The sequence below is a fragment of the Phalacrocorax carbo genome, chromosome 7, assembly GCF_963921805.1.
Source record: "Phalacrocorax carbo chromosome 7, bPhaCar2.1, whole genome shotgun sequence".
Classification (NCBI taxonomy): Eukaryota; Metazoa; Chordata; class Aves; order Suliformes; family Phalacrocoracidae; genus Phalacrocorax; species Phalacrocorax carbo.
In genome coordinates, this window is record NC_087519.1 from 47,606,330 (window position 1) to 47,630,339 (window position 24,010).

The following is a 24,010-nucleotide window of genomic DNA, read 5'->3' on the forward strand; positions in this document are numbered from 1 at the left end:
TAAGTTACACTAGGAGATAAAAACTTGGAAATCGACATTAAGTTTTTATTTCAACTTATTCTTTCAGAAATTAGGTTAGTGCTGTTTTGTATTTTTTATTTCACTGCAGGGGAAAAAAAAAAAAAAAAGAAGAAAAAAGTATTATTTCTTGGCAAATAAATGTCATGAACGGTTTTCCAGAAATTGTATGTTCAGGATGAGTTTACCAATCAATGTTAAGGGCTTATCCCTTAGTCCTAGCAACAGTCAACTAGGTAAAAAAAAAAAAATCTCTAAAAGAAAGAAGATGCTTGTGCAAGACAAATCCTGAAGATCTCAGGTTTTGTGATCTGTGAACTAATTATGGCAAAAATAATTCCTTCTGTAAGTAACAGCAAACCAAATAAGCTTGTGTTGCTAGACTCCCTGCTGCCTAAGAACAAATCCTCCCTCCATGGACTGTCTGTAGCCCACGTTGCATGAACCCCCTCAGTGAGGGCGTTCACCAATTCGGCATTTTTCCATCACAGAGCTGTCCCTTTCCATAAAACCCACCAAGAAAGGTGGGTACTGATTACCAGCCAGCCAGTCCCCCTGCAACACCAGTCATGGAAGTCTCATTTTCTTAGGGAACAGAACTTCAAGGAAAAAAAGAGAAGTTTCTAGGTCATCTCTTCATCCAGTTTTGTTTACATTTATCACTCTACAAACATAAATAAATTGGGATTTACTCAGTTCACTTGAACAGAAATTACATCCTATATTCCTTCCACAATATCACGTTATCTTCCTACCAGAGTATCTACTGCTCTGTAACAACCATAAAGCATTTAGTTTTAATAGCAATCCATCCAGCAAAGCTCAGTTCTACTTTGCACTGTGCTATGCTAGCAAAACAGTAGCATTCAAATTAACAACAGGAATAGCAATAAAGGCCCCAGATGTCCACAAGGAATGCAAGGGCTAAATACAAACTCGACTCACTGAACAATACAAAATTATCTAATGACCAGTTACTAGACTGGCTTGAAGAACTAAAGGATGTGTCATCTTGGGAAATGGGGTGGGGGGGAAGTTAGTGGATTGCAGACTTGGATCAGACAATACCTATCCCAGCTAGAGCACCATTAAGATGAGAAGCCCTAGGGATGTTCTGAGAACTGGACAATTTGAAGGGCCTACACATTTGTAAAAAGAAAAAAAAAAACCCAAAACCCCAAACCCCCACTGCAATAAATCTGGCAAAGATAGCCAAAACAGTTTATGCTGCATGCAAGCAAGAAGCAGCTGCACTAAAAGAAAGTGAAAGTTAATTAAGCTGATTTCCAAAAGCTGGAGAATGATAGAATTGATAGACACTCAAGTGGATATGAACTCTAAAGGAGATATAACTACATGATCATTTACATGTTTCACAGATTTTTCTTCCCTCATTCAGTAATCTTTAATTTTTTTATTACTGTTATGGAGGAGACAGCATTTTTCCTGACCTTCTTCTCACTACGTCTTGTAGGTGAAATCTTTATAAAGTACTTCAACATTAGCTAGACTCCTAGGATGATAACTTGAGGTTAGACAAAAAAGTTTGGTAAAAGTTATAAGCAAATGAACACAGAAGTCTTATCGAGGGAAATGAAGATCAACATTAAGGGACTGGTTTAGAATTTGTCAGTCACGCACAACTAAAATCTTGAGCAGCAAGAAAAATCATCTGCTAAGCTGCAAGAACCCCTCACTTTAAACCTCTGCCATTGACTTATGTCACTTAAATTAATCCAACTTCTAGTAGTGAATTGATAGCGTTGCAAAGTTCCTAATGCATCCTGGAAAAGATTCTGGAGCCTACCTATCCATGGTGTTATTCATTAATATTTATTCCTAAACTGTAGCTCTTTGTTGTCGTTTCAGTTAATCCACTTCCAGGAGAAGGGCAAGCATTCATTCAGACATTACACTTAAGAACTGGTATCTTACCTAAATTTGCATCAGGTTCACATATAGACTAAAGTATTTCCGAATGTACAACTCCTGCAACATGCTAATTTTTTAACTTCTGAAAAAACAAAAAAATCAACTTTCAACCTCTCTAAACACATCTATGAATATGAATTATTTTTCCTTACATATCTTAGGGATGTAAAAAACAGAAAAATGAGAAAGAGAAATTGCATAGCAGAGTTTTAAAAGTCACCTTTTTCAGGAAGGTAGTAGCAGCCCTTACATATTTCTTCAGTCAACTGTCAAAGTGTTATACAAGTAGAACACGAAATATTAGCACACTAGTTTAATAACACTGGAAAACTGCCTTAATAAATTAACAGGACATCTGTCTTACTACAGTTGTTCTTCTGCTCACTCCGCATACAATTTAGAACTTTAAGAAACAGGAGAAATACAAGTGTGAAAACTGAAAAAGAAAAAAAAAAGAAAAAAGCAAGGAATTAAGAGCCCCAGCTGACCTACTGAAATCCCTCTATCCCGTGTTTAGCACGGAACAGAAAAGAATACAAATCCCACAGAAATCAGCTCAGTTAATATTAATCTGATGTTATGAAGAACATCTTCGTTTAGGCAAACCCTGCCCCCTAAGCATAATGCTATAATGCATGCAAATACTAATTGACACAAATGAGTCTTCCTTTCATCTTTCACAAAAGCTTACATTTCCACCTTAAGAGCTCTACAAGCAATACCTCATTAAACCCAGCTACCTAAAATTCATAGTAAAGTCCAGCACCAAGCATTGCAAAAATCACAGCTCTACTTGGTTGTATTCCGTTCCTCATCTTCCCTCCCCGTGCATATCTAAGAAGCAACAGGGAGCCCAAAGATGTCCTGCTTTTGTTCCTTAAGTTCAGCACATTTATTCCTGTGGAAGTAGTGAATACCTTGAAGAAATCTTGGCCTCCGCTCTGGGAATTGAACACTCAGCCCTCCTAATTTTTAAGTGCAACTATTGCCAAAAGTCAGAGCAATCTCCAAAATTTCATGCAAGGAATGAACTTCCTCTACTTTCTTCAAATACGTATTACCTCTCTCCATCCATACAGAAAGCCATGCTGGACGCATCAGCTCCAGACTGCTAATGCCCAGTTACAAACCTTCTGTTCCAAATCAAGCTCACTGTGAAGCTAGCCAAAAGCCTACAGTAAGTTCCCCTCACCAAAGAAAACACACTAGACCCACAAGTTCAAGATTCTGGCCAAAACATGGGCAGAAGTTAGCTGGAAATTCTCCATCAGTCCCATTAAAACTATCAGTAGGTCCCTGTGAAAGCTATCAACAGGGTCGTGGGCAGATGGCCATTATTATCCTGATGGAAACTCTCTGCAACAATTGACCATGATCTGTTCTGCCTGAAAAAGTTGGCAGAGATTTAGAGCAGCATACTGCTTTCTGTTCAGTGCTGAGAAACTCCCATCACTATCATCTGTGTAGAAATGCAGCTTTACTACCAAGATCTTCGACCACTGACAAAAGAATACAAACTAAATTTAGTATGCTGATGCAATCTGCTTCTTTGTGGCACATAATTACTACTACCAGCAGGATAGTTTAATTCACTTACTCTGGAACCTTCAACAGCATTATCAACTGAGTAAAACACAAAGGTATAAAAAGTTAGGATCTGCGTAAGGACTATCCAACTTCTGCAAAGAAGGAATAGAATAGAATAGAATAGAATAGAATAGAATAGAATAGAATAGAATAGAATAGAATAGAATAGAATAGAATAGAATAGAATAGAATAGAATAGAATAGAATAGAATAGAATAGAATAGAATAGAATAGAATAGAATAGAATAGAATAGAATAGAATAGAATAGAATAGAATAGAATAATTTCAGTTGGAAGGGACTTACTGACCATCTAGTCCAACTACCTGACCAATTCAGGGCTAACCAAAAGTCAAAGCATGGTATTAAGGGCATTGTCCAAACGCCTCTTAAATGCTGACAGGCTTGGGGCATCAACCACCTCTCCAGGAAGCCTGTTCCAGTATTTGACCACTCTCTAGGTAAAGAAATGCTTCCTCACGTCCAGTCCGAGCCTCCCCTGATGCAGCTTTGAACCATTCCCAGGCACCCTGTCCCTGGATCCCAGGGAGAAGACATGAGCACCTCCCTCTCACTTCCCCTCCTCAGAAAGCTGAAGACAGCTCTTCCAAGTCACCTGTACGCCAAATTCTTGGATGTAATGCATGAAAGCATCAGAAATCATTCATAAACTAACACACCAACCCAATCAGCAGGCTCTTGCCAGTTGATTGTCACAGTGCACAGTCCCAGTCTACATCAAGGACTTGTTTCTCAGCAGAGCTTTCATCCCAACACAATTTTAATAACAAGGTTAATGTGAAACAGCAGATTTCATAAAGGATCAACCCCTTTTTAAAACTGGTAGGTTCAGGAAGAAACACTCTCATCTGAACTACAGGGTTTCCAAACGGTGGGTTCTTTGTAACAGAAATACAGGGCGGGGCTGGGAGGGAGGATGGGGGGGAAGTGTTAAAAAAAATTATTTTTACCATTGTTTTTGTATTTTGTTCAAAGAAAGAATTAGATCAAGAAGACAAGAGCCCAAATGTTGTTCTTTAAAGAAAAGGGAAGAGGGAAGAAAAGGAAGGGGAAACATGCACAGAAAATTCCTGATGGCATGGAACATAATCCCCATTACAGTACTGAGAAGAAAGGAGACAAAGTCTGACCTGAACTGTATGGACTGCTTCACAATAAATGTAAAATAGTAATGAAACTAGTTACCTAAGATTTTTTCACTGAACTGGGGATATGCGTATATCGGCCTTCATGCAGGAAGCAAAATTTGACTGTGTGTAAGCCAGGCAAAATCAATTCCTAGTCTTCGGAGGGGAAGAAAAAAAAACCCAAGCAACCATCAAACCTTCTTGCTCCCACCTCCCTTCCACAAAACAGAATCCATACGCTGGCATACAGTTGCTACTACGTTGGATCACACAGTCTAGTATTAGTGCATTAGTACGCTGGACGAATAGCAGCATACTGGATATACATATGTACATATACATCTGCCAGTACAGTGGACAGTGCACTAGTCTTACACCTCTGACAACAGCCAGCACTAGATGCTTCAGAGGGATATTCAAGACTCCACAGAAGCCAGATACAAAACATGCTCTTGCAACATGTCCAAGAAATGGACTACATTGACATTAAACATCAACGTTAAGCAATTTCAGTAACTTGGTAATCTTCAGTTTTCATAACTGTAAGCGATACAGTATCTATGTAGGTGTATGCAGTGCAGACATATTTAAAGCTACTGGTTTATGAAACTGAAAAAAAATGGTAGGAATTGACCTTACATTAAAAAGTGTTATTATATCTACTGTCACACGTATGTTTGATAAAGCATCAGAGAAAATTATAATACAGTGCATTAAATTTGAAACAACGATTAATTTTACACCAGTGCAACTGGTATATGGGTATTTGAATTCGCTTTATTGCAGACTATTTAACTGCAAATCATTTCTCATGCATTTGAATGACATAAGCACAAAGTGGTATGAAACTATGTTTTAAATCGACTTACCATCAGAACTTGTTAGAACAAAGCTCTCGGCATGGGACTGCTTCTTCCCACCTGTACTTCGGGGAAACCAGTGAAGATCTATGGGATAAATATCATCTGGAAGTTTCACTACGCCAGTAGTCTCACTAGTTAAAAGGTTCCATTTCATAATTTGGTGATCATCACTGCAGGAATATAGCTCGTCAGCTGTAGTCCATCCCACACAGCTAACCAATTCCTTATGTTTAATTAAATTAAGGAAGACTGAAAATCTTAATTATTAAAAATAAACTTACAAAATATCTCATCAAGGTTATACAAAACTGAAGGAACAGTACAGGAGGATTACTTTGAGAAGATTCCATGGAATGTTTTATATAAAGAAAACACAATTCTTAATTTTTTCTTTGCTCTTTTGCTTCAAGAAAAGAGCTGGTAGAAATTCAGCAAAAAATAAAGCAAACTGTATTGTGTAAAAATATAATTCTTATTATGATGCATACTTATTGAAACACAGATGAACTGTAGGGTTACACCTCTAAAAGGGTCTCAGTGCACAACACCCATCTATAATTCAAATGTGTCAGTTTATTAACATCACATCATATATGAGTTGTTGACATATCTATTATTAGGAGAATTCAAATTTCGTTTGTATCTGCTATATGCATGTGTTATTACAAGCAAGTAGATATATGACTACTCTTATTCACTGCCTGGTAAACCTTTTAACTTATCCCTACAAATAAGAAAGAAGAACTCAAAACTTTCTAGCAAAAACATTGATAGCTTCCCAACGGAAAGCACTACTCTAAGAGTGTTCAGCACCTCTTAATATGTTGCCCTTAAAGGCTGCACTGAATGGCAAAGTGAAGAAAAGAAAAAGATTTAAAAAAAGCCACCTGCAATTTACAAATATTTTACTATGATATTTATGATAAAGAAATCCTTTCTGGAAAAGACTCTATTCAGAATTAACATGCTTTTCTATGGTTTCTTCTGAGAAAAAGGATATGTTTTGGTTCCTTTAAAAGTGAAGTCTTCAGTCTCATTTCAGTTGTTCAGATGGAGCATTAAAAAAATGTGTAGGTAACTGGAAAAAAAACCAAAATAAACACATATATAAGTAGCCAAAATTAAAAGGGAAGACACTAACACCAAAGCAAAAAGTTTTGAAATAAGTAATATTACGTTAGTACTGTGGCAAAAAATAAGTACCAAAACAGAGCTGAGTTTTAAGGGAATTCTGTCTGCACTGTACCCAACTCCATACTTACCTAACTGCTTAGTATAAACACACTGCACAATTTAGAGAACAAGTGATGCTAGGAACATTTTGCTGAAACATTATAGGTTGAAACACTGAAGTTCTCCTGTGCTGACAAACAGCCATGAAGGTAGCAAGGGAAAACCTGGAATCACTAACTTCTCAAGGAACTTTATGCTTAGCAAGAGCACTGGGAGAAAATTTAGAGGTAAAAGCCGTACTATAAAAACAATCCTGCTGTGACAAAATGATACAGCATTCTAGTCTTTCATTCACCCCTGTGTGTAATGCCCATGATACTCTACTGCAACACAAGAATTCTATAAGCAGTTCAGTGGGGTCCCACCTCTCATCCCCTTCTCTCTTGCGAGAGCAAAAGCCTTTGTGCATTTGTGCTGGGACGGGGCAGAGGCATTGATCCAGGTTAAAACTTTTTTTCCTTCAGGACAGAAAGAAGTGAGAGCAAGCGGATGGGAGCAGATGGTATACTCTGAGGAGAGCATGATGATGCACCATGTGGCCTTTTAATCTTCCGGATTTTTTTAACGGTAAAAATGGCTGTGTGTCAAACAGTTACTATGCAGAAGCTAAGAAGCGTTTAAACAATCATTGTTCTAAACCATAATTTTCTGTGCCCAAAGAATAGGTTCTTTTCAACCCTACTTTACATTAATTGATAAAACACACACAACAGTTATTTTTATTTTTAAATAATTACATCTCTCATACTTGACTGTCTAATTTTCTTCTCCTGCCTCACATTTATTTGGATGCATGAATCTTATCTGCTTCTATTTTCTATCCACGACACACCTTGCTAAACCCACCTTTTCAGTTGCTGCTTGGTAGTTTTTCATTGTTTATTTCTCTTTAGAGTTTCAGCAGGTACGTCGCTATTGCCAGCTTCCAGCTTGCAATCCCTCCCTGCTCCCACTACACAGGCACCCAAAATTCTTGCAGAAGTCTATTGTTTTACTTTGAAAGACAAGGCCAGAACTTTATTATAATTGTTGGAAACGGCTGAAACACTCTTTACGTGCACCTAAATGGCAGAACGCTCACCCCTCCGTCGCAGAGCTGCACCTGTTGCCATTAACAGGTAACCTGTTACCCATCCCAGCGCACACACTCCACATCACAAGGCCGCAAAGAGTCCTACAGCAGCGTAGCTGGAAAGATTTACTAGGAGTTTTAAAAAAGATGGGGCAGTAACGAGGAGTTATTCAGGCGCGGTGAGTTTGGCTGAGCTTCCCGCAGCCTGACGCTCCCGCTCGGTCCCACAGCCTCACACCGCAGCCCCACGCCTCCTCACTCTCCTCCCCTCAGCCCTTTCCCCTCCGGAGCCGCTCAACGAGGAGATGAGGACCAGAGACGGCGGCGGGAGATTGAGGAAGAGCGACAAGGAGCGAAGGGAAAGACAGACGGCAGGAGGGAAGGAAAGGGCGGCGGTGGCGGGGCAGAAGCTTGCCCCCTCGCAGCGCGGCTGTCGCTCCCCCCTCTGAGGGAAGAGCAGCCCTTCCCGCCCCGTCTGCGTCCGCTCCCCAAACCCGAGGGACAGCCGGAGGCACCACGCAGACAGCAAAGCCCGCTCTCCGGCCGTGCCACCGAACACTTTTCCCTCAAAAGTTGCCAGCGTCCCCAGCAGCAGACCACCCGTCCCCCCGGGAGAAAGCGATTTCCCCCCGCCGCCCTTTCTCTAGGAGAGCACCAGCGCCCGCTCCCTCAGCGCCGCCCGCCGCCGGGGGTCCCCCGCCCTTACCTCGCCGGCCGGCTGTCCCCCGGAGCTCTCCCTCCCCTCCGCCCAGCCCGCCGCCCACGCCGATCCGCGGGTCACAGCTCCCGACCCTCTCACCCACCGCGGCACTGAGTCAGACTTGCCGCCGGGCAGCCTCCCCCGAAGGCGAGGGGGGATCACCGCCGCCTTTACCTGCGCCGGCTGCGGGAGGGAGAGCGGCGGGAACGGCTGCCTCCGCGGCGGCTTCCGCAATAATCCCGCCTTCCCCCCCGTCCCCGCGGCGTACCGCGGCGCCGCGGGAGCGGCAGGGCCAAGGCGGCGGCGGCGGCGGCTGCTGCTGCCCGCCCCCCCCCGCCGCGGCCAAGCGCCTCCGTCTCTATGGCTACTTCCCGCGAGACTTCTTCCTCCTCCTCTTCTTCCTTCTCCTCATCCCACCGCCACCTCACGGGCCCTCCCCGACCAGGTGACACGGCCCGGTGGCGTCACTGCCCTTCCCGTTAATTAATACTGCTTTAAAGCCGTCGTGGCCCCACGATTTTGGTTTATTATTTTTACTTTTTAATAACATACACCCCCCCCCACGCCGCCGCCTGGCCCCCGCCGCCCGTTGCCGAGCAACTAAGCACCGCCCACTGACCTACTTCTAAAATTAAAATAAATCCTGCGGGGCCGTTGTCACCCTCAGCCCCGAGTCTCTTCCCCCCCCCCAAAAAAAAAAAAAAAAAAAAAGAAGCCGCTCCCCGAAACAAAGGCATTTATTTTATTTTTTTATCCCGCCCAGCCCGTCCGCGCAGTAACGGAAAACAAGATGGCGCGGGAGGGAGCGGGGCTTTTTTTCCTCCTTTCAAACCCGCGGGAGGCCGGCCCCCTCCCTTCCCAGCATGCCCCGCGCTTTTTCTAACGAATTTCGGTTCGAGTTCGCCGTTTGGGCGCCATTTTCGAGTGTAGAAGCCGCCGAGCCGCGGCGGGAGCCGGAGCCGCCTGCGCTGCTGCCAGCCCGCAGCCCCGACGGGGTCGGCCGCTGCCAGTTCTCGAAGGTACCGGCTCCGCGGGCAGCGCCGGGTAGCTGGGCGGGCAGGGCGTCGGGCTTCGGCGCCGGCAATTCGCCCCCAGGGCAGGTGGAGTTGGGGGGGCTTCACCCGCTGTGAGCGGGGCGGTGGGGGCGTCCTCAGGGCGCTTCCCCGGGCAAGGGGGTGCTGAGGGGGAGGGCAGGGGGGCGGCGAGCTCTGCCCCGAGCCTTGTTCTTCCCCTTTTCCTCTCGCCCTGAGGGAGCGAAAGGCGGCGGCAGCCCCTCTCCCTAGGCCTGGGCGGCCGGGCGGGAGCTTCCCCGGCGAGGGCCGTCCCCGAGGGCTCCGGGCTGCCCGGCGGCCGCTCGGTCCCCGCGCCGGCGGGGTACGGCGTCTCTGTCCTGGCTGGTGTCCGCTGATGAGGTTGAGGAGGGGGGGATGAGAGAGGGTCCTCTGCAGCCCAGGGGAGAAAGCAGATTCCCCGCTGTGCCCTTATGGACCCCTGGGGACCCTAAATCAGAGACCCATCTCGGACCGGGAAGCGCAGGAATACGTTTCGGCAGCCCAGAGGCCCGGTTTTAATCTGCTTACAAAGCAGGGACCTTTCCGTAACTAGCTCTGTCTGCTCCTTTTATGCTTCAACTACGAGACACAAATCATAAGAAAGTCCATAACGACTTGGAAAGACCGTGACAAGGGTGCAGTTGGACTCCTATAGATTAACGGGTAGATTCAAAGAAAAACAAAATCAAAAATCTTTCACTGACATGGGTTATCGCTATCAAATTCAATCGGCTGTTAATAAGGAATCCTTTCTGTCCGTCTCTGACTCTTTTTCGCCATCCCCGTAACAAAAACTGCACTTGGCAGGAGATCGTCGAGAGATGCTTTTAACAAACACCTTTGAGCTGACTCAGGGGAGGGGCTGGGCACGAATTTGTTAGATTTGTTAGAGAGTATGTGGCAGCTGATTTATCGCGATTTAAAAGCTGAGGTCAAGTAGTTATGCTTGTTCGTTCTGTTGAAGGTTGGGGGGGAAGGGCTGGTAAGGTAAATACGTCTATATTGCACAATTCTGTTGGAGTGGAGCAGTTTTGGAAAAAAAAAATCTGGTACTTTGGGAGGCTGTAATTGTCTGAGACAGCCATTGCGGAACACTTCTTAACAGGGGCATAGACTCAAATTGCCTTAAAATGAGTTCTTTCTCTCATTTCCCCCCCTCCCCCATTGTCCCAAATGAAGGACTCTCATGAGAGTGTGGGTTGGGGGTAGGTCTGAAAACGTCAAATGATTGGCACCAATTGTAAGATGACTTTCTAACCACGTCAGTTTTTTATCTTGTGAGAAGTAAACTTTCTCATGTCTGTTTTTCTGCGAACTAACTTTGCCACTTGCTGCAATTTAAACTCTTTGGAGAGAGTTTTGCTCCTGCAGTCGTTTTTCTTCTCATCGTTTGCTTTCTATTTATACTGTTTGGAAGCTGTGCTTAAGTGCCAGCTGATGGACTTTTGTAATGTTTCGTTCTTGGTCAGTTAACTTTAACATCACAACTAGATTAAGGTATTTTGTTTTGCTTTCTCTGTTAAATGTTGAATGCTGGCAGTAGTTGTTGTGTTATATTTTGTGAAATGAGTGTGTTGATTTAAACTGTTTAATAGTCAAGGCTTTGCTATAATTACGCAGATCTTCTTGTTTATCTGTCTATATAAAATATATAGTAAGCATGGACTGTTGAAAGTGAAATGCGTGTCAGGTCTGAAACGTGTATGTGAAGAGTGCTCCCAGAAGAGTATATAGACATATGGTTACTCAGTTTGTTATTGCAAATGTGTCTTTAACTCTTTTGCCCCCAGCATCACGGTTGTTTTTTCTGAGCGTAGTAACTGCTTTGAACATGGCTGTATGAGTTTTCAGTAGGTAGATTCTTGCAGTTTCTACAGATCAGGTTTGGTCTGTTGGTTTGGGGGGTGATGCATCTTAAAATATACCATTATGAGGCTAAGCTTGAGGTTTTGTTTCAAATCTGGATTTTTCTTTTCAAAATACCTCTAGTCTTCAGTTTCTAAATTAGTCAAACATCTGGGCAAACATGTAGGTATATTCTTTAGGGGGTTGTAGTTTAATGCTTAGATCACGGGGTTTTCTTGTTTATACTAGCAAAGGAGATAGAACCCTTCAGTTGTTTGCTTGCTTGGAATGGAAGGGGAACAGCCAACAGAGTTCATGCCAAGCAAGAGCACCAAAACCTCTACAGCAGCCCATCAGAAAGGCAGAGAGCCCTTAGAGGAGTCCACCGGTGACATGGAAGTGGAAAATGAAGGTGACAAACAGCTTGGTGAAGTATCTCCACAAGGTAGGTCTGAATATTTTGGTTCTGATGGGGTGTAAACTTGATGGTAGTGCCTGTTTAGCAGCAATGTTCAGTTGAATTTACCAACTGTTCCAGATAGGATTTGTTCTTTTCTCTTCTAGAAAGGAATATTGAAAGCCTTGACCCCTAGCATGTTTAAACTGCTTTTAAAATGGTAAAGAGGGCTTGCAAAGAGTTAAAGTGTTTGGACCAGTGATTTAGTACAAGTGCAAAAGCAATTTCTAGACTTTCTCCTAATAAAGCCTATTTTGTATTCCTGATCTGTAACATTGTGCTGAAGATTGTGGTACAACAGCAGGATTTTTCAAATTTATATGCAGCCAATGGTATGGGATTTCTTGGAATGGAATAAATGTCAAGTTTATTTACTTAACTCTTAAAATGATTTGACTTTCTTTTTCATGAAGCAGGGTATTTTCTCGAGTTGAGATTTTGCTGAAAATGTCTGGAAAAACAGCTCTGTGTGTCTTTTTAGGTAGCCAGCTATGCAATTATTAAAGCAAGGTATTTGACAAATGGATTAATATGTTTAAATTGGTGGCAAAAACTTCTGTCTACTTGAAGAAAAAGTTGCTAGTAACTGTTGAAAAGCTGCTTTGCTTACAACTAGCTGATATCCAGGGGGCCAGTTTGTTTTCGTAACAAACTTCCTGTCTTTGCAGAGTAGTTGTGCTGTCATTACAGCTTTCAGAGCATTGTGCAGCGATCCCCAAATCTTGCAGAGTGACTTGTGAGCACGATTGAAATGTGGCTTTGCACTTATTAATGGGAAAGACTTTGCCTGTTTCAGATTTGTAGGCTTATTGTGACGGTTGTAGCTATTGTAGTTGCAGAGTGCCTATTAAAGTGTGTGAGAATAAGAATTACATAATGAAAGAACAAACCCACTAGTGAATCGATGGCACATCTTAAGTATCTTTTTAAAGATTTCGGTTCATGGAAAGAAGAATTTTAATTCCGCTTAGCTCATTTTAATAATTAGAGGCAGGAGTATAGGTTTGGTTCATATAGAAAAGATGTTTGCTTTTCCAGTTGAGCATTTTAAAAGGTGTGTAGTCATTGAGAGCTTATAGTCTTTTTTTTTCTTTCTGTTTATTTTGGATGGTTTTTAGCAGTCTCAAATGAGGTGCTTGATAATCGAAGTTTAGAAGAGATTTTGGGTAGCATCCCTCCTCCCCCACCTCCAGCAATGACCAATGAAGCTGGTGCTCCTCGTCTCATGATAACTCATATTGTAAACCAGAACTTCAAATCCTATGCGGGGGAGCAAATTCTGGGACCTTTTCATAAGGTATCTTTTACTTTAATAATTTTTTTTAATGAAGGTAAGACTTCACTGTGTGTTAGTATTCCTTCTTGTATTTTTGTGTAAGCTTACCTCAAAATAACTGAAAAATCTTTAAGTTTTTAGAATTACTTATATAGTGATATTCTAAATTTTCATTATTGGACAGTAGAGAAAACAGTTAAGTGCAACTTTCTGATACTGTGAAATTTTAATTTGTCAGTAAACCTTAAAAAGGCATACTTTTCTCTTGATTTCGTTTACTGGAGAACTTTTAGGGGTGTGTTTGAAGAATGAGAATATTTTTTAGTGCCCACAAGAGACTTACGTGGCTAATCATGAAACTTTCCTTGCGAACATGCTTGCTAAATGCAGTATCGCTTTGAGTTAACAAGTTAAAATTTAGAAAGCTGAGCTGAGTTGAGGTGTGGGTTTTTTGTTAAATAAGTTGTACTGCTTTACCTTGGGCAGTAAAACCTACGCTTTCAATTAGTCTGCAGTTTCATGCACTAGGAATAATTGTTTTAAACTGTTCCTAAATAAAATGGGTGATGTACACTGGCCGGGATCTATTTCCCATTGAATATCACTTTTTTCCTTCTATTATGCAGCGATTTTCATGTATTATTGGGCCAAATGGCAGTGGAAAATCCAATGTTATTGATTCAATGCTTTTTGTGTTTGGGTATCGAGCACAAAAAATCAGATCCAAAAAACTCTCTGTGCTGATCCATAATTCTGATGAACAAACGGACATCCAGAGTTGTTCTGTGGAAATCCACTTCCAAAAGATCATTGACAAGGTATGTATGGTTCTATTCAGAGCAGTGGATACTTTTTTTTTCTTTAAGGATTTGAAAACTTTTAATATTTGGTTATTTTAGTTTGAGCTGGGGAAAACTTCATAGCATGATTAGTTTACCTTTTGGGGTGCAAAACATCAATTCAAAGTTAATTAGCTTTAAAAAATCCTCTATTGAGTACTGCAGTTCTTAAAATATTAGTAGAGATTCTTTTTTATTTTCTCAGAGACTAATACCTGGTACATGTCCGTTTTAAAACTATTTAGAAATATGTAGTAATAATTTTAAGAAGTAGTCATTTTGGAGTTGTCATCTGTTCTACCTCAAGTAAATAAAACTTATTTCTGAAATTAATAGGATGCCTAAAAATTAATGTCTACATTTAGACATGTTATATATTGTCTTAAATTTATAATATGAGCATATACATTAAGAAATAAAACCTATTTAAACAAAACTTTTCAAACCAATTAGAAACTATTGTAGGTTATCTAAATTTAGAAAAATATTTAACCTGAAACTTTCTTATCTACACTTTATATACTTTATATACTGTAAACATGCCTGCAATTTTAAAACAGATTTTTTATCAAAAATTCTGGACCTCACGTCCTACCACTAAATATTTTTTAAACCTGATATTTTCTTTGAATGAAATAGAAAGTGTTGTCAAATGAAAAAAATTATTTTGCTTGCCACTTCATGTCTTGATTAAAAACTTCTGCACATTTTTGTTGATTTTTTGCAGTTACATTGTGAGGAATTTATTTCTTTTCATTTAAATTTAATTTTTGTGCACACATTCTAGCTTAAGTATCAACTGTTGAGTTTGGGGTCAGTTGAAATAGTGGGAAATGTACATTGTAATTTCTAAAATTGTGTTATAAAGTGGCAATATGTACAGCTTTTGAAGGAACTGTTTTAAAAGTCAGATTTCTTTTTTCTTTGACTTGATATACATACGCACATACCTTTTGCTTGTTTTTATAATAACCAGATGCAAAAATTAAATGTATTCTTTACTTTGTATTAACATCTAGGAGTTAACTTTATGATCTAAAAAACTTCTGCATATACAAGATACCAAATTGATTATGCTCTTGGGGGTTAATCTGGGAAAGTGGTAGGCTAGTGTAACTCTACAAGAAGCATGCATCAATTTTTAACTTTTGAAAGTATAGTACCAGCTTTATTTTAGTTGCTGCTTTGTAGGTAAGTCTAAGATATCTTTTGAAGCTGATGATGTCATATTTGTCACATCTTTAATGTGTTGCTTTTTTATCTTCTACAGTTTCTCTTTAGAACTACTCGGCTAAAAGTAACTCCTTTTCCTAGCACTATAAAAGGGGAGTTCAAAATGCAAACAGTAGTTAAGTCATTCAAGACTTAATTCCTAATCTAAAATTTAAGGGGTGGAATAGCACAGCCACTTTAAATTTGAAGTAGGCTTTTTCCTTTGTGATTTGAAGCAGTGGTAAAGACAATAAATTAAGTATTTTCAAAGCAATAGCTTGTATTAGAGATAGGAAAGGCATAACATGAAGGCCATTCAGTTTAAACAATTTGGGCTATTTCTTGTTCAGTTCTCAAGGGTGGGTTTTTTTCTCCTCTCTTTTTTTGAGATATGCAGCTCTAAGACAGTTCCCACTTCTACTAGACCTCAGAGTGCAGTTGACTTAAAACCTGAACATGATAAAACTTCTCTGCTTAATTGTGAAATATGAGGTAAACCTGTGATATAGTAATTGTTTTTCTGGCTTTGTTTTTCCTCAAACCAGGACGGAGACGATTACGAAGTTGTTCCTAACAGCAATTTTTGTGTGTCTAGAACTGCTTATAGAGATAATTCTTCTGTCTACTACATCAATGGAAAGAAAAAGACATTCAAAGATGTTGGTATACTTCTTCGAAGCCATGGAATTGATCTGGACCATAACAGGTTCTTAATTTTACAGGTTGGTATATGAATGAGAACAATTTTAAGTAAGGTTATATTTCCAGTTATATTTATAAAAAATACTGTCTAGGTTATAAGTCTTGTTTTTGAGGCCTTAAAGTACTCTAGCAGCACATCATGGTTTGCATGCTCTAATAAAGATGCGAATCATTATTTGCTGCTTTAGAAATTTAAGGAAGAGAAACAGTTGAAGATACTAATATAAATTTTTCTATTAACAAATTTGTGTTCCTGACATGTGGATGAATAGAAGAGTTGTCATACTTGTTCCGCCCTAGCAGCACGTAAATATTGGTGTAGTAAAATAAACCTTAAACCCCAATATTATTGTGCTGCTTAAGCGTGGCAGAGATTCAGCAACTTGTTTATACTTTAGATAAAAGTGTATCAATATTAACATAAATATTAATGATTCTACTGTTAAGTTATCTACGGCTCTCATATATAGACATGATTTTAGTGGAGAAGTATGTATATAAAAATTGTGCATAAAAATTAAGTGCAAGAAAAAACACATGCAGTGTACTTTTTGTTTACACTTGTTTAACAACTGTAGAGGACTCGAAGAATAGCAGATTTATAGCCAGTTCAAGCTATGTTTTTAAAAGCTACAGTTTACAACCCATACTGTAAAAATAATAATAGAATTTGTCAATATAATATCACTTATATTCATGTTTGACCTTTAAAATCATAAGGCTTGCTGACATCTGTTTGCTGTTTAAAAAACAGGCTGAAGAGAGCTACACTGATTTCTTTCTAGTTTTCAAATATAATGGAGAATTTTGCTGTGTGCCAAACAACTCAATTTACATTTTAAGTAAAAGTACTTGATGGAAGTATTTAAATATTAATTGAATTGAGTAACTATAGCTGCAGTTACCTGTAATTATTTCACTACTATTACTAACAGGTCCCAAATCTACTCTGGAGGATCATGGCCTAGAAAATTAGTGAACAGTGGGAGCCTCCCAAGGTCTGAAATTTTTCAATAGCGTTTATTTTAGGCCTGTTTTTGTCAAAGGAGCTTACAGTTCCCCTCTTAAAAAAAAAAATATTCTAGATAGGTCGCTGTGCTTGCTTCACTTCCTCAAGCCTTTTCGTGCAGTCCTTTTTTACAGTTACACCCACAAAAAGAGGATATATCTGTTTTGAAGTCTCCATGCCAATTAATTATTCTCTCCAACACTATATTCCTGTATTTTCTGTTTGAAGATGGAGTGAGAAGTACCTCCAACAAAACAACTGTAGTAAATACACTCTCTTTTTTTCTGCACAGTTTTTCTTAAGTATCATTTTAGCTAAATTTTTAGAAGGGAGAGAATGCAGAATCAAAGATCAAGCTAGGTAGAAGTTATGGTGCAGAGATATCTAAAGCTTGGTGTTAAAGAACATACCCTTTTACCACTGGAAGGAGGGGAAGGGCAACATTTAGGAGGGAGTATTGCTAAGCTTTGTAATTTATTCTATTTTCTTCCCCCAAATGGGATTTGTTTTGTTCTCCCGTTAATTGTTTCCCAGGAAGTTATCAGTGAGGAGGGCACACCTTTTCCTAAAACCTTGAGTTTCATGCTTTCCACCTGTGCAATGGGAAATAAGGGGGGGGTATTACCGATATTAAGGCATAAAGCAATGGTTGCCACCGCTATTTTTTTTTTTCCTTTCATTACACTAGACTCTTTGTGGGTAATGTATTATAATGAGCGGCAGAGGAAACTGTACTGAGATTTTCTGTTTCTTTAGTCATTCTGATGGAGGCAAAGTACTTTCCCTTAGCACAAAAAGTTTTGCACCTTTTTTGAAGTGAAATCTACTGATTTGGCAATTCAAAGTTGAGTATTTTCCAGTTGGGAAAGGTAACAATATTTTCCACATAATGACAGCGGAACTTCAAACCCCAAATAGTAAAAATATAGTTTGAAGTGAATGAGATCGTGTCAGAAGGCTAAGGCTGTGAACTACGATTACAAGGGTTGCCCTTTTTCCCCCTAAGGTTTTTTCAAATTAAGTTACTTAAAGTTGGAGGAATAATTAACAGGTTTATTCAGCTTTTGCTCTTCTCTTGCTGTAGATAAACTAGTACAGACTACCCTAAGTTTAACTTGATATCAAGTCACAGTAATTTCATTTAAAATAAGTCATAAATCTCTTTGATTTTTGACTCTGTCAATAGCATGTAATCAAAATACTTATAGATTTTTTGGCAAAAATGCTAATTAAGGATTATCAAATGCTGCTTTTTGTGTGACAGAATATTCACTTGCTAATACTAAAGAAAAAGTTGTAAGAGAATATATCCTACATGTAGTGCCAAAACCTTCAGATACTTGATTATATCTTGCTAGCATATTTAGCATTATTCACTGGAAAATATTTGGGTTTTAGAAGACTGCTTTTTTTATTTCTTCTCCCCACTTCACCCATATTTTCCAGTCTTTTTCTGACATGGAAGATTTTGGTGTCTTTTCGGATAAAATTTGAAAGTGTAGGCCAGACCAAATTTTGTAAAATTGGGTAGGGCATGGTACAGGTACTTCTTCTGATGCCATACTGAAAATATTAAAATCAAACTGCTGATGACTTCTGTGAGTAACATTGCAAAAAACCACCTGTGGAAACACAGAATATATAAGACTGAGTAGTTCTAGAAGTATTACAAATTCTGTGCCTGAGCTAGCTAGTTGAAAAAAAAATGTGTTTAAAAATGGTTTTGGTTACAATGGGCTATTGCCAACACTTAACAGGAGGAGTTTGTCATTTTTGTGATCCTTAAGTTCTAACGCTACATATTTCATGTTTTTAATAAATTGCTATATGCTTTTAGTACTTCAGGAATAGACAACTGTTCAGCCTGAAACGGCAACAAGGGAAAATGCATCTTGTTACTTAAAAAAAAGTATGCTATGCACTCTGGTAAAATCTAGCATCTTGATGCTATTTTTTCCTGTCTTCCACACCCAGTGTCCCAGCTTCAGTAACTTGTATATCTGTAAAGAACAACACATAAAATTACTTGGCTTTTCTCAAAAGACTTAAGTGGAATGTATATGCCAGTGTGTGTGTATATACACTTATGTCAGTGTATATATACGGAAAATCTGTGTGGGTTCTGTGCGTTGACTTGGCTGGGCAAAACTCAGAAGGTAAGTATGTTTGCTGTTGCTCAATAGTGACTCTCCTGAACCAGTTAACCTTGAGGCCAGAAAAAAATTCAGCCTTTTTATCCCGCTAGTTTGCCTCTAAGGAATTATTAAATAAATGGGGAGCGTTTGAAGGAAATGTCAGTTTTCGACATCACAGGTTAGGCATGTCTGGGGAGCAAGGCAAACCGGCTGTGGACAGCAACTGTTAACGCCTGCTGAAATTGGCTTTTGCAGTCTTTCAAGGTAAGAGAAGTGTAGTTGATACAAACTTCTTGAAAGTGGAGTTTCATAGTTAACTCCCATTCAGCAACGTTGCAAGTTAATATTGTAGCAATGGTAATAAATGGCACAAGACTTTGAATTAATTTTGTACTGAAAGACAGTATCGTGGGAGCAGACTTCTGTGAGGTGATTTCAGTTTACTTTAGGAGCCATTTTCTGTCAAATTGAAACTGTTTTAAAGTAAATTTTGTACTAATTACAGTAGTATTTCACTTGAATGTATTTGATAGACTTAATTAAAATATTCTCATGTAATCTTAAGCAAGTTTAAACTACTACAGTGATTTTATAAGTATGTATTTTTGTAACTGATTGGAATGGCGCTTTTTAATGTACTAAGTCTTATCCTATGGCAAGATTATATTGCCCGAAAGGAAGTTTAGTCAAGTTTTTCACCTGCTGCTTTGTGGAAATAATATAGGAGTCGCTCTTTCAGTGTATTGGAGAGGAAATGAGGGAGAGCAGATTTTCTTCTCACTTTGAGATAAGCCAGAAGCTCCCAGTCGTTGAGGTCTGCTTTCCTAATGAGGAGCACCAACGTTTGAGCTAAAGCACCGAGTGGAGCAGAAGCTGAAAAGCTCTACTGGGATTATAAATGGAGATCTATGCTGACAACATTGATGGTAAAGGGAGGTTTGTTCTAGAAAGGTCAAGGACAGCTGAGCTGAAGTGTTAGGAAGAATTAAAGCAAGTGTGATAATATAATTAAGTAAAACAAGATTATTTGAATAAAATACTATGAAAATAGAAGCCTTGCACTGATACATAGAGTACAGAATCAATGTCACGACTGTTTAAATATGATGCTTTATGCTGAAGTGAATACAGCAGCATAAGATATGCTAGCATGGCTTATGCACAGTTTCGAAATCTCTTAGATTATCAGGAAACTTACACTGGCCATTCACTGGATTTTTATTTTGCAAATTGGAACATAATGTTGTAACCAATGTTCACTAAGCTTTCTTCAGAAAAAGGGGGACATACGGAAAGTGGAGAAAAGCACTTTTCTAGGGGCAGTGTGTAATTGAGTGGTCAGTTAGAGAGTTTAATTAGAACATACCAACAATGTGAAGTCAAACTTTGTAGGTTGAGTTTGACAATAACTGACTTAGATTCCAAAGTGACTCTAGATTTGTGCTCTGTTTGTATTCTTGTATTAAATACAAGAATGTCCTTAAGAAAGCTTCTAAAATTAGACAGATGTGCAAACAGCTTGACAAAGGCTACTTTTAAATTATTTCCAGAATGCAGAATAGTAGTTTTGTGCAAACGACTGGATGTTGTGTAACAGGCTAATTCTAAGTTTTTCCTCATCTTTGGACAGTAGTGGCATTGGAGATTACTGTATGTGCATTTATTACTTATTTGACTTTCTTGATTTCCCACCTACCTTATAATACTTGGAAGGCAGAGAATGAAGTTGAGTTTTTGATGCTTTCTCCCTCCTGTATGTTTGCCATCTGGTAAAATTGAAGGGTAGAAATGAGATATGACTGCAAACATTAAGTAACAGCAGCAATAATATAGAGAAAAACCCTGCTTACAAGAGCTGCATTACAGTCGTATTTCCAGGGGAAAAAAAAAGAATAAGGTTACAGGAATATTGGTTACCTGTGTACCTGGCTTCCAAATCCACATATGTAGAATTAGAATTCATAGTCAAAACTTTACATGAAGAGGGGAGTGTGGGCACGCTGTCAAAATAAAGTAAAATTGAAATTACCATTATGGAAAATTGAAGATACACAAATTTGGCACTTATTTTTGCTATTTTTCTGTACTCCTGCCTAAAAAGTAAGAGCTATCGTTTTGATAAAGTAAAAAAAAAAAGCATAGTAGTGTACAGGGAAATGGGAAGACCCGTCTTACATTGCTGCCCAGTGGCTTATATAAGATAAAAACACAGTTTGGGTGCCTTTGTATTTTCAATGCATCCATATTTTGCTCAAAATATCCAGGAAGAATAACTTTGTGAAACAACTAGAGATGCAGAAACGAAGAATTATGCAACTTCTAAGCTAGCACTTACCAAGTGATATGACAGGTTAATATTCATTACTACTTCTGATTTTATTCCCAACTGACTGTTGCAGCAGTTACAAGTTCTGTCAAGCAAACATGTAGAAATGGAACTGCATCAGAAAAGAGCCTGAACCTTATTAGTAGTAATTTAGTACTAGTGCTACTTCTAATGTCAGTGTTCAGAAGTGGATTAGAATAGAAAATCAAGGAAGGAAAAACAGTAATTGGAATGTCCCAAAATTTGTCTTATTTTCTCTTTTAAATCTCTGTAGAAAACTAGATTTATAGTAAAGATTCTAAATGTTCTAATGTGGTTTCTCCTTCAAGCAAATCCATGATGCTACTGGTTTCATTCTATTGGCTGCATAAGCCATTGCTCTTCCTCTTGCTGATGATGCGAAGAAGTTGCGTGCGCTGTATTTTCAACTCCTGTAGCTGGGTGGTGAAAATCTTGCAAAATCTCTTGCCCACATTCCCCTTGCTCTGGGAGGAATGCTTTACTGTTTGAAAGAGATTGAAATATAGCTGTGTTCCATAAAGTTAAAAATGTGCTCTTCCCAGGAAGGTTGGACTAGATGATCCCTGGGGTCCCTTCCAACCTGTGATTCTGTGATTCTAAACTTTACTGTTATTTTATTAAGAGAAGTTTTCTCTATGCCAGGTCAGTTCTGTCTAGCCTTCTATATTTAAAAAGTTAAGAAAATAATTGAAATTGTGCTATAGTTTGGATTGATCAAGATTGATTTTCTTCAATAGGGCAAACAATGACAGATTTTGCCTACAACTACTGTAATCCTCCACAAGACTTTGAGAGGTGGCTGTTGTAACTGCCAGTACTGTTCTCTCAGCATTCTAGATATGCTGGCTACAACTCAACTGTTTGCTTCAGTTCAGTGCTTAAAGGACAAGTTCAGTTGATTACCTGTTGCATATAAAGAAAATCCTATTGTTTTGAAGTTGTGTGGTATGAATTCTCCTAATAACTCAAATAGCCCTTTTTGGGGAACAAATGTTCATGCTTAACATGTTGAATTTTAGATTAAAATGGTTTTACATTAAATTTTTTTTATACATGCATATATAATAATACCGTCACAAACATCAGAAGACTGTTAATCTTCTGATGCTTGACAAAGTTGAATTAAGTGATGATCTGACCACTGTCTACATTTGCATATCACTTAAATGAAATGAAATTATGTAATACCACGAATTTGCAAACTGTAATTCAGTTAATCAGTTAATTTAGTAAGTAAATTGAATATACATATTGACAGTATTAAGAAGTTACAAAATTATCATAACTGTTGTAACAGGTATTATGCTTGGGATTACAGTATAACCTGCTGATACCCATCCATCACTCAAAGATTTTTGGACTCAATAACAACTTCCTTTTATGGGTGTTTAAAGAGCTTTAAAAGCTAGTGTGTGACCAAGAGTATGCCACCATTACAGTGAAACTAATAAAATATTGTCCTGAATTTTTAAAAAAAGCTATGGTTGCCTAAAAATACTAAATATGACAGCCACAGTCATATCTAAAATTTTGTGGTAGTTTAATGTAATCTTGAAATAAAATTATCTGTTTTGACCATAAGCCCAGCCAACAGCTTTCTCTCAAAGAACTGAAACTCTTCTGTTATAAGGCAGGAATTAGAAATTGGAGAGATTGTAGTACCTTATTTTACTTTTCATTACTCCAAATGCTGGTAGCAAAAGAATTCTGAAATGAAGCTATCATCTTGTACTGATGCAGAAGCACGGCTAGGTAGATTTGACATCTAGGTATGAGGGAGGTAAATCCGAATGTTGAAACTTCAGGAAACTTCTTATGAGAAAAAAACACCCAGGCTATTAGAGAACATGCTCCCTATTTGCAATAGGCTTCCTTTGTACAAGTTAAAGAAGTAGGAAGGCTTTCCACCTGTCCAGCACCTCAAAGGTGGAGAAAATGTAAGGAAAAAGAAAAGCTTGTATAAAGGATTTGTCTATTGTACTAGTATCGACAAAATGTGTGATTTTTAAGTCTGGATTCAATTGATAAAGTGTGTTGGAAGTTCTACAAAGGGTTCAGAAGATTTCTTGTGTTCTACTTGCAACAGTTGAAGCGGGAAACTAAGACAAATAGGGTGTCCTGCTCTCTAAGGTAATGCCTTGCTAAGGTTCTCAGCCACGTGTGAAAACACGGAAGGTTTTCCCAATATATAGTATTGAATCTTCTAGGCACTATTTTTTCTAAAACTATTCCTTGTGAGCAAAACTGAATGTAAATTTCAATTCAGTTAGATATTACATTACTCCACTTTTGGATTTGACTAGTGTTGAAGAGCTGCACTACCAAAAACCCCTCCAAAAACTAAAACACAACTACTACAACAGAAAATTTCCCTAAAAAAGCACCCAAAGTACCTAGTGCTCCCCCTCAGCATGCAGTATGTTTCCATCTATGGGATTCCAAGCTACAAAATTCCCTTATTACAATATATGTTTTAATGTGCCTATGCTTTACTGTGCTTCGAAAATGTTCTTGATATGTGAGTTTTAACACAGTTTAACTGTTAGGTTGTATAGGATCATGGTAATCTATCCCAAGGTTTTCA

At 39.0% G+C, this 24,010-nt stretch overlaps 2 protein-coding genes across 7 annotated transcripts in view; one reads left to right on the plus strand and one right to left on the minus strand.

The window, feature by feature from the left end:
- Positions 1-8,975, minus strand: part of IFT80 (intraflagellar transport 80) — a 55,608-nt gene extending 46,633 nt beyond the window's left edge. The window contains exons 1-4 of one of the 6 annotated variants that reach the window (XM_064457901.1): positions 8,727-8,975; positions 7,627-7,774; positions 6,545-6,625; positions 5,554-5,772 (exon numbers count right to left, since the gene is read on the minus strand). In XM_064457901.1, coding sequence (XP_064313971.1) covers positions 5,554-5,772; positions 6,545-6,584 — 259 coding nt within the window. In that variant the 5' untranslated portion in view covers positions 6,585-6,625; positions 7,627-7,774; positions 8,727-8,975. Of the gene's footprint in view, positions 1-557; positions 659-4,742; positions 4,841-5,553; positions 5,773-6,544; positions 6,626-7,626; positions 7,775-8,558 lie in introns of those variants that run through there. The other 5 variants (XM_064457900.1, XM_064457902.1, XM_064457899.1 and 2 more) reach the window with 5 other exon arrangements.
- Positions 8,976-9,434: 459 nt separating this feature from the next.
- SMC4 (structural maintenance of chromosomes 4) overlaps positions 9,435-24,010 on the plus strand; it is a 41,427-nt gene continuing 26,851 nt past the window's right edge. Inside the window, exons 1-5 of the mRNA XM_064457906.1 lie at positions 9,435-9,571; positions 11,699-11,894; positions 13,025-13,203; positions 13,809-14,000; positions 15,779-15,955. Of these exons, the coding sequence (XP_064313976.1) occupies positions 11,738-11,894; positions 13,025-13,203; positions 13,809-14,000; positions 15,779-15,955 (705 nt within the window). The 5' untranslated portion in view covers positions 9,435-9,571; positions 11,699-11,737. The remainder of the gene's footprint in view (positions 9,572-11,698; positions 11,895-13,024; positions 13,204-13,808; positions 14,001-15,778; positions 15,956-24,010) is intronic.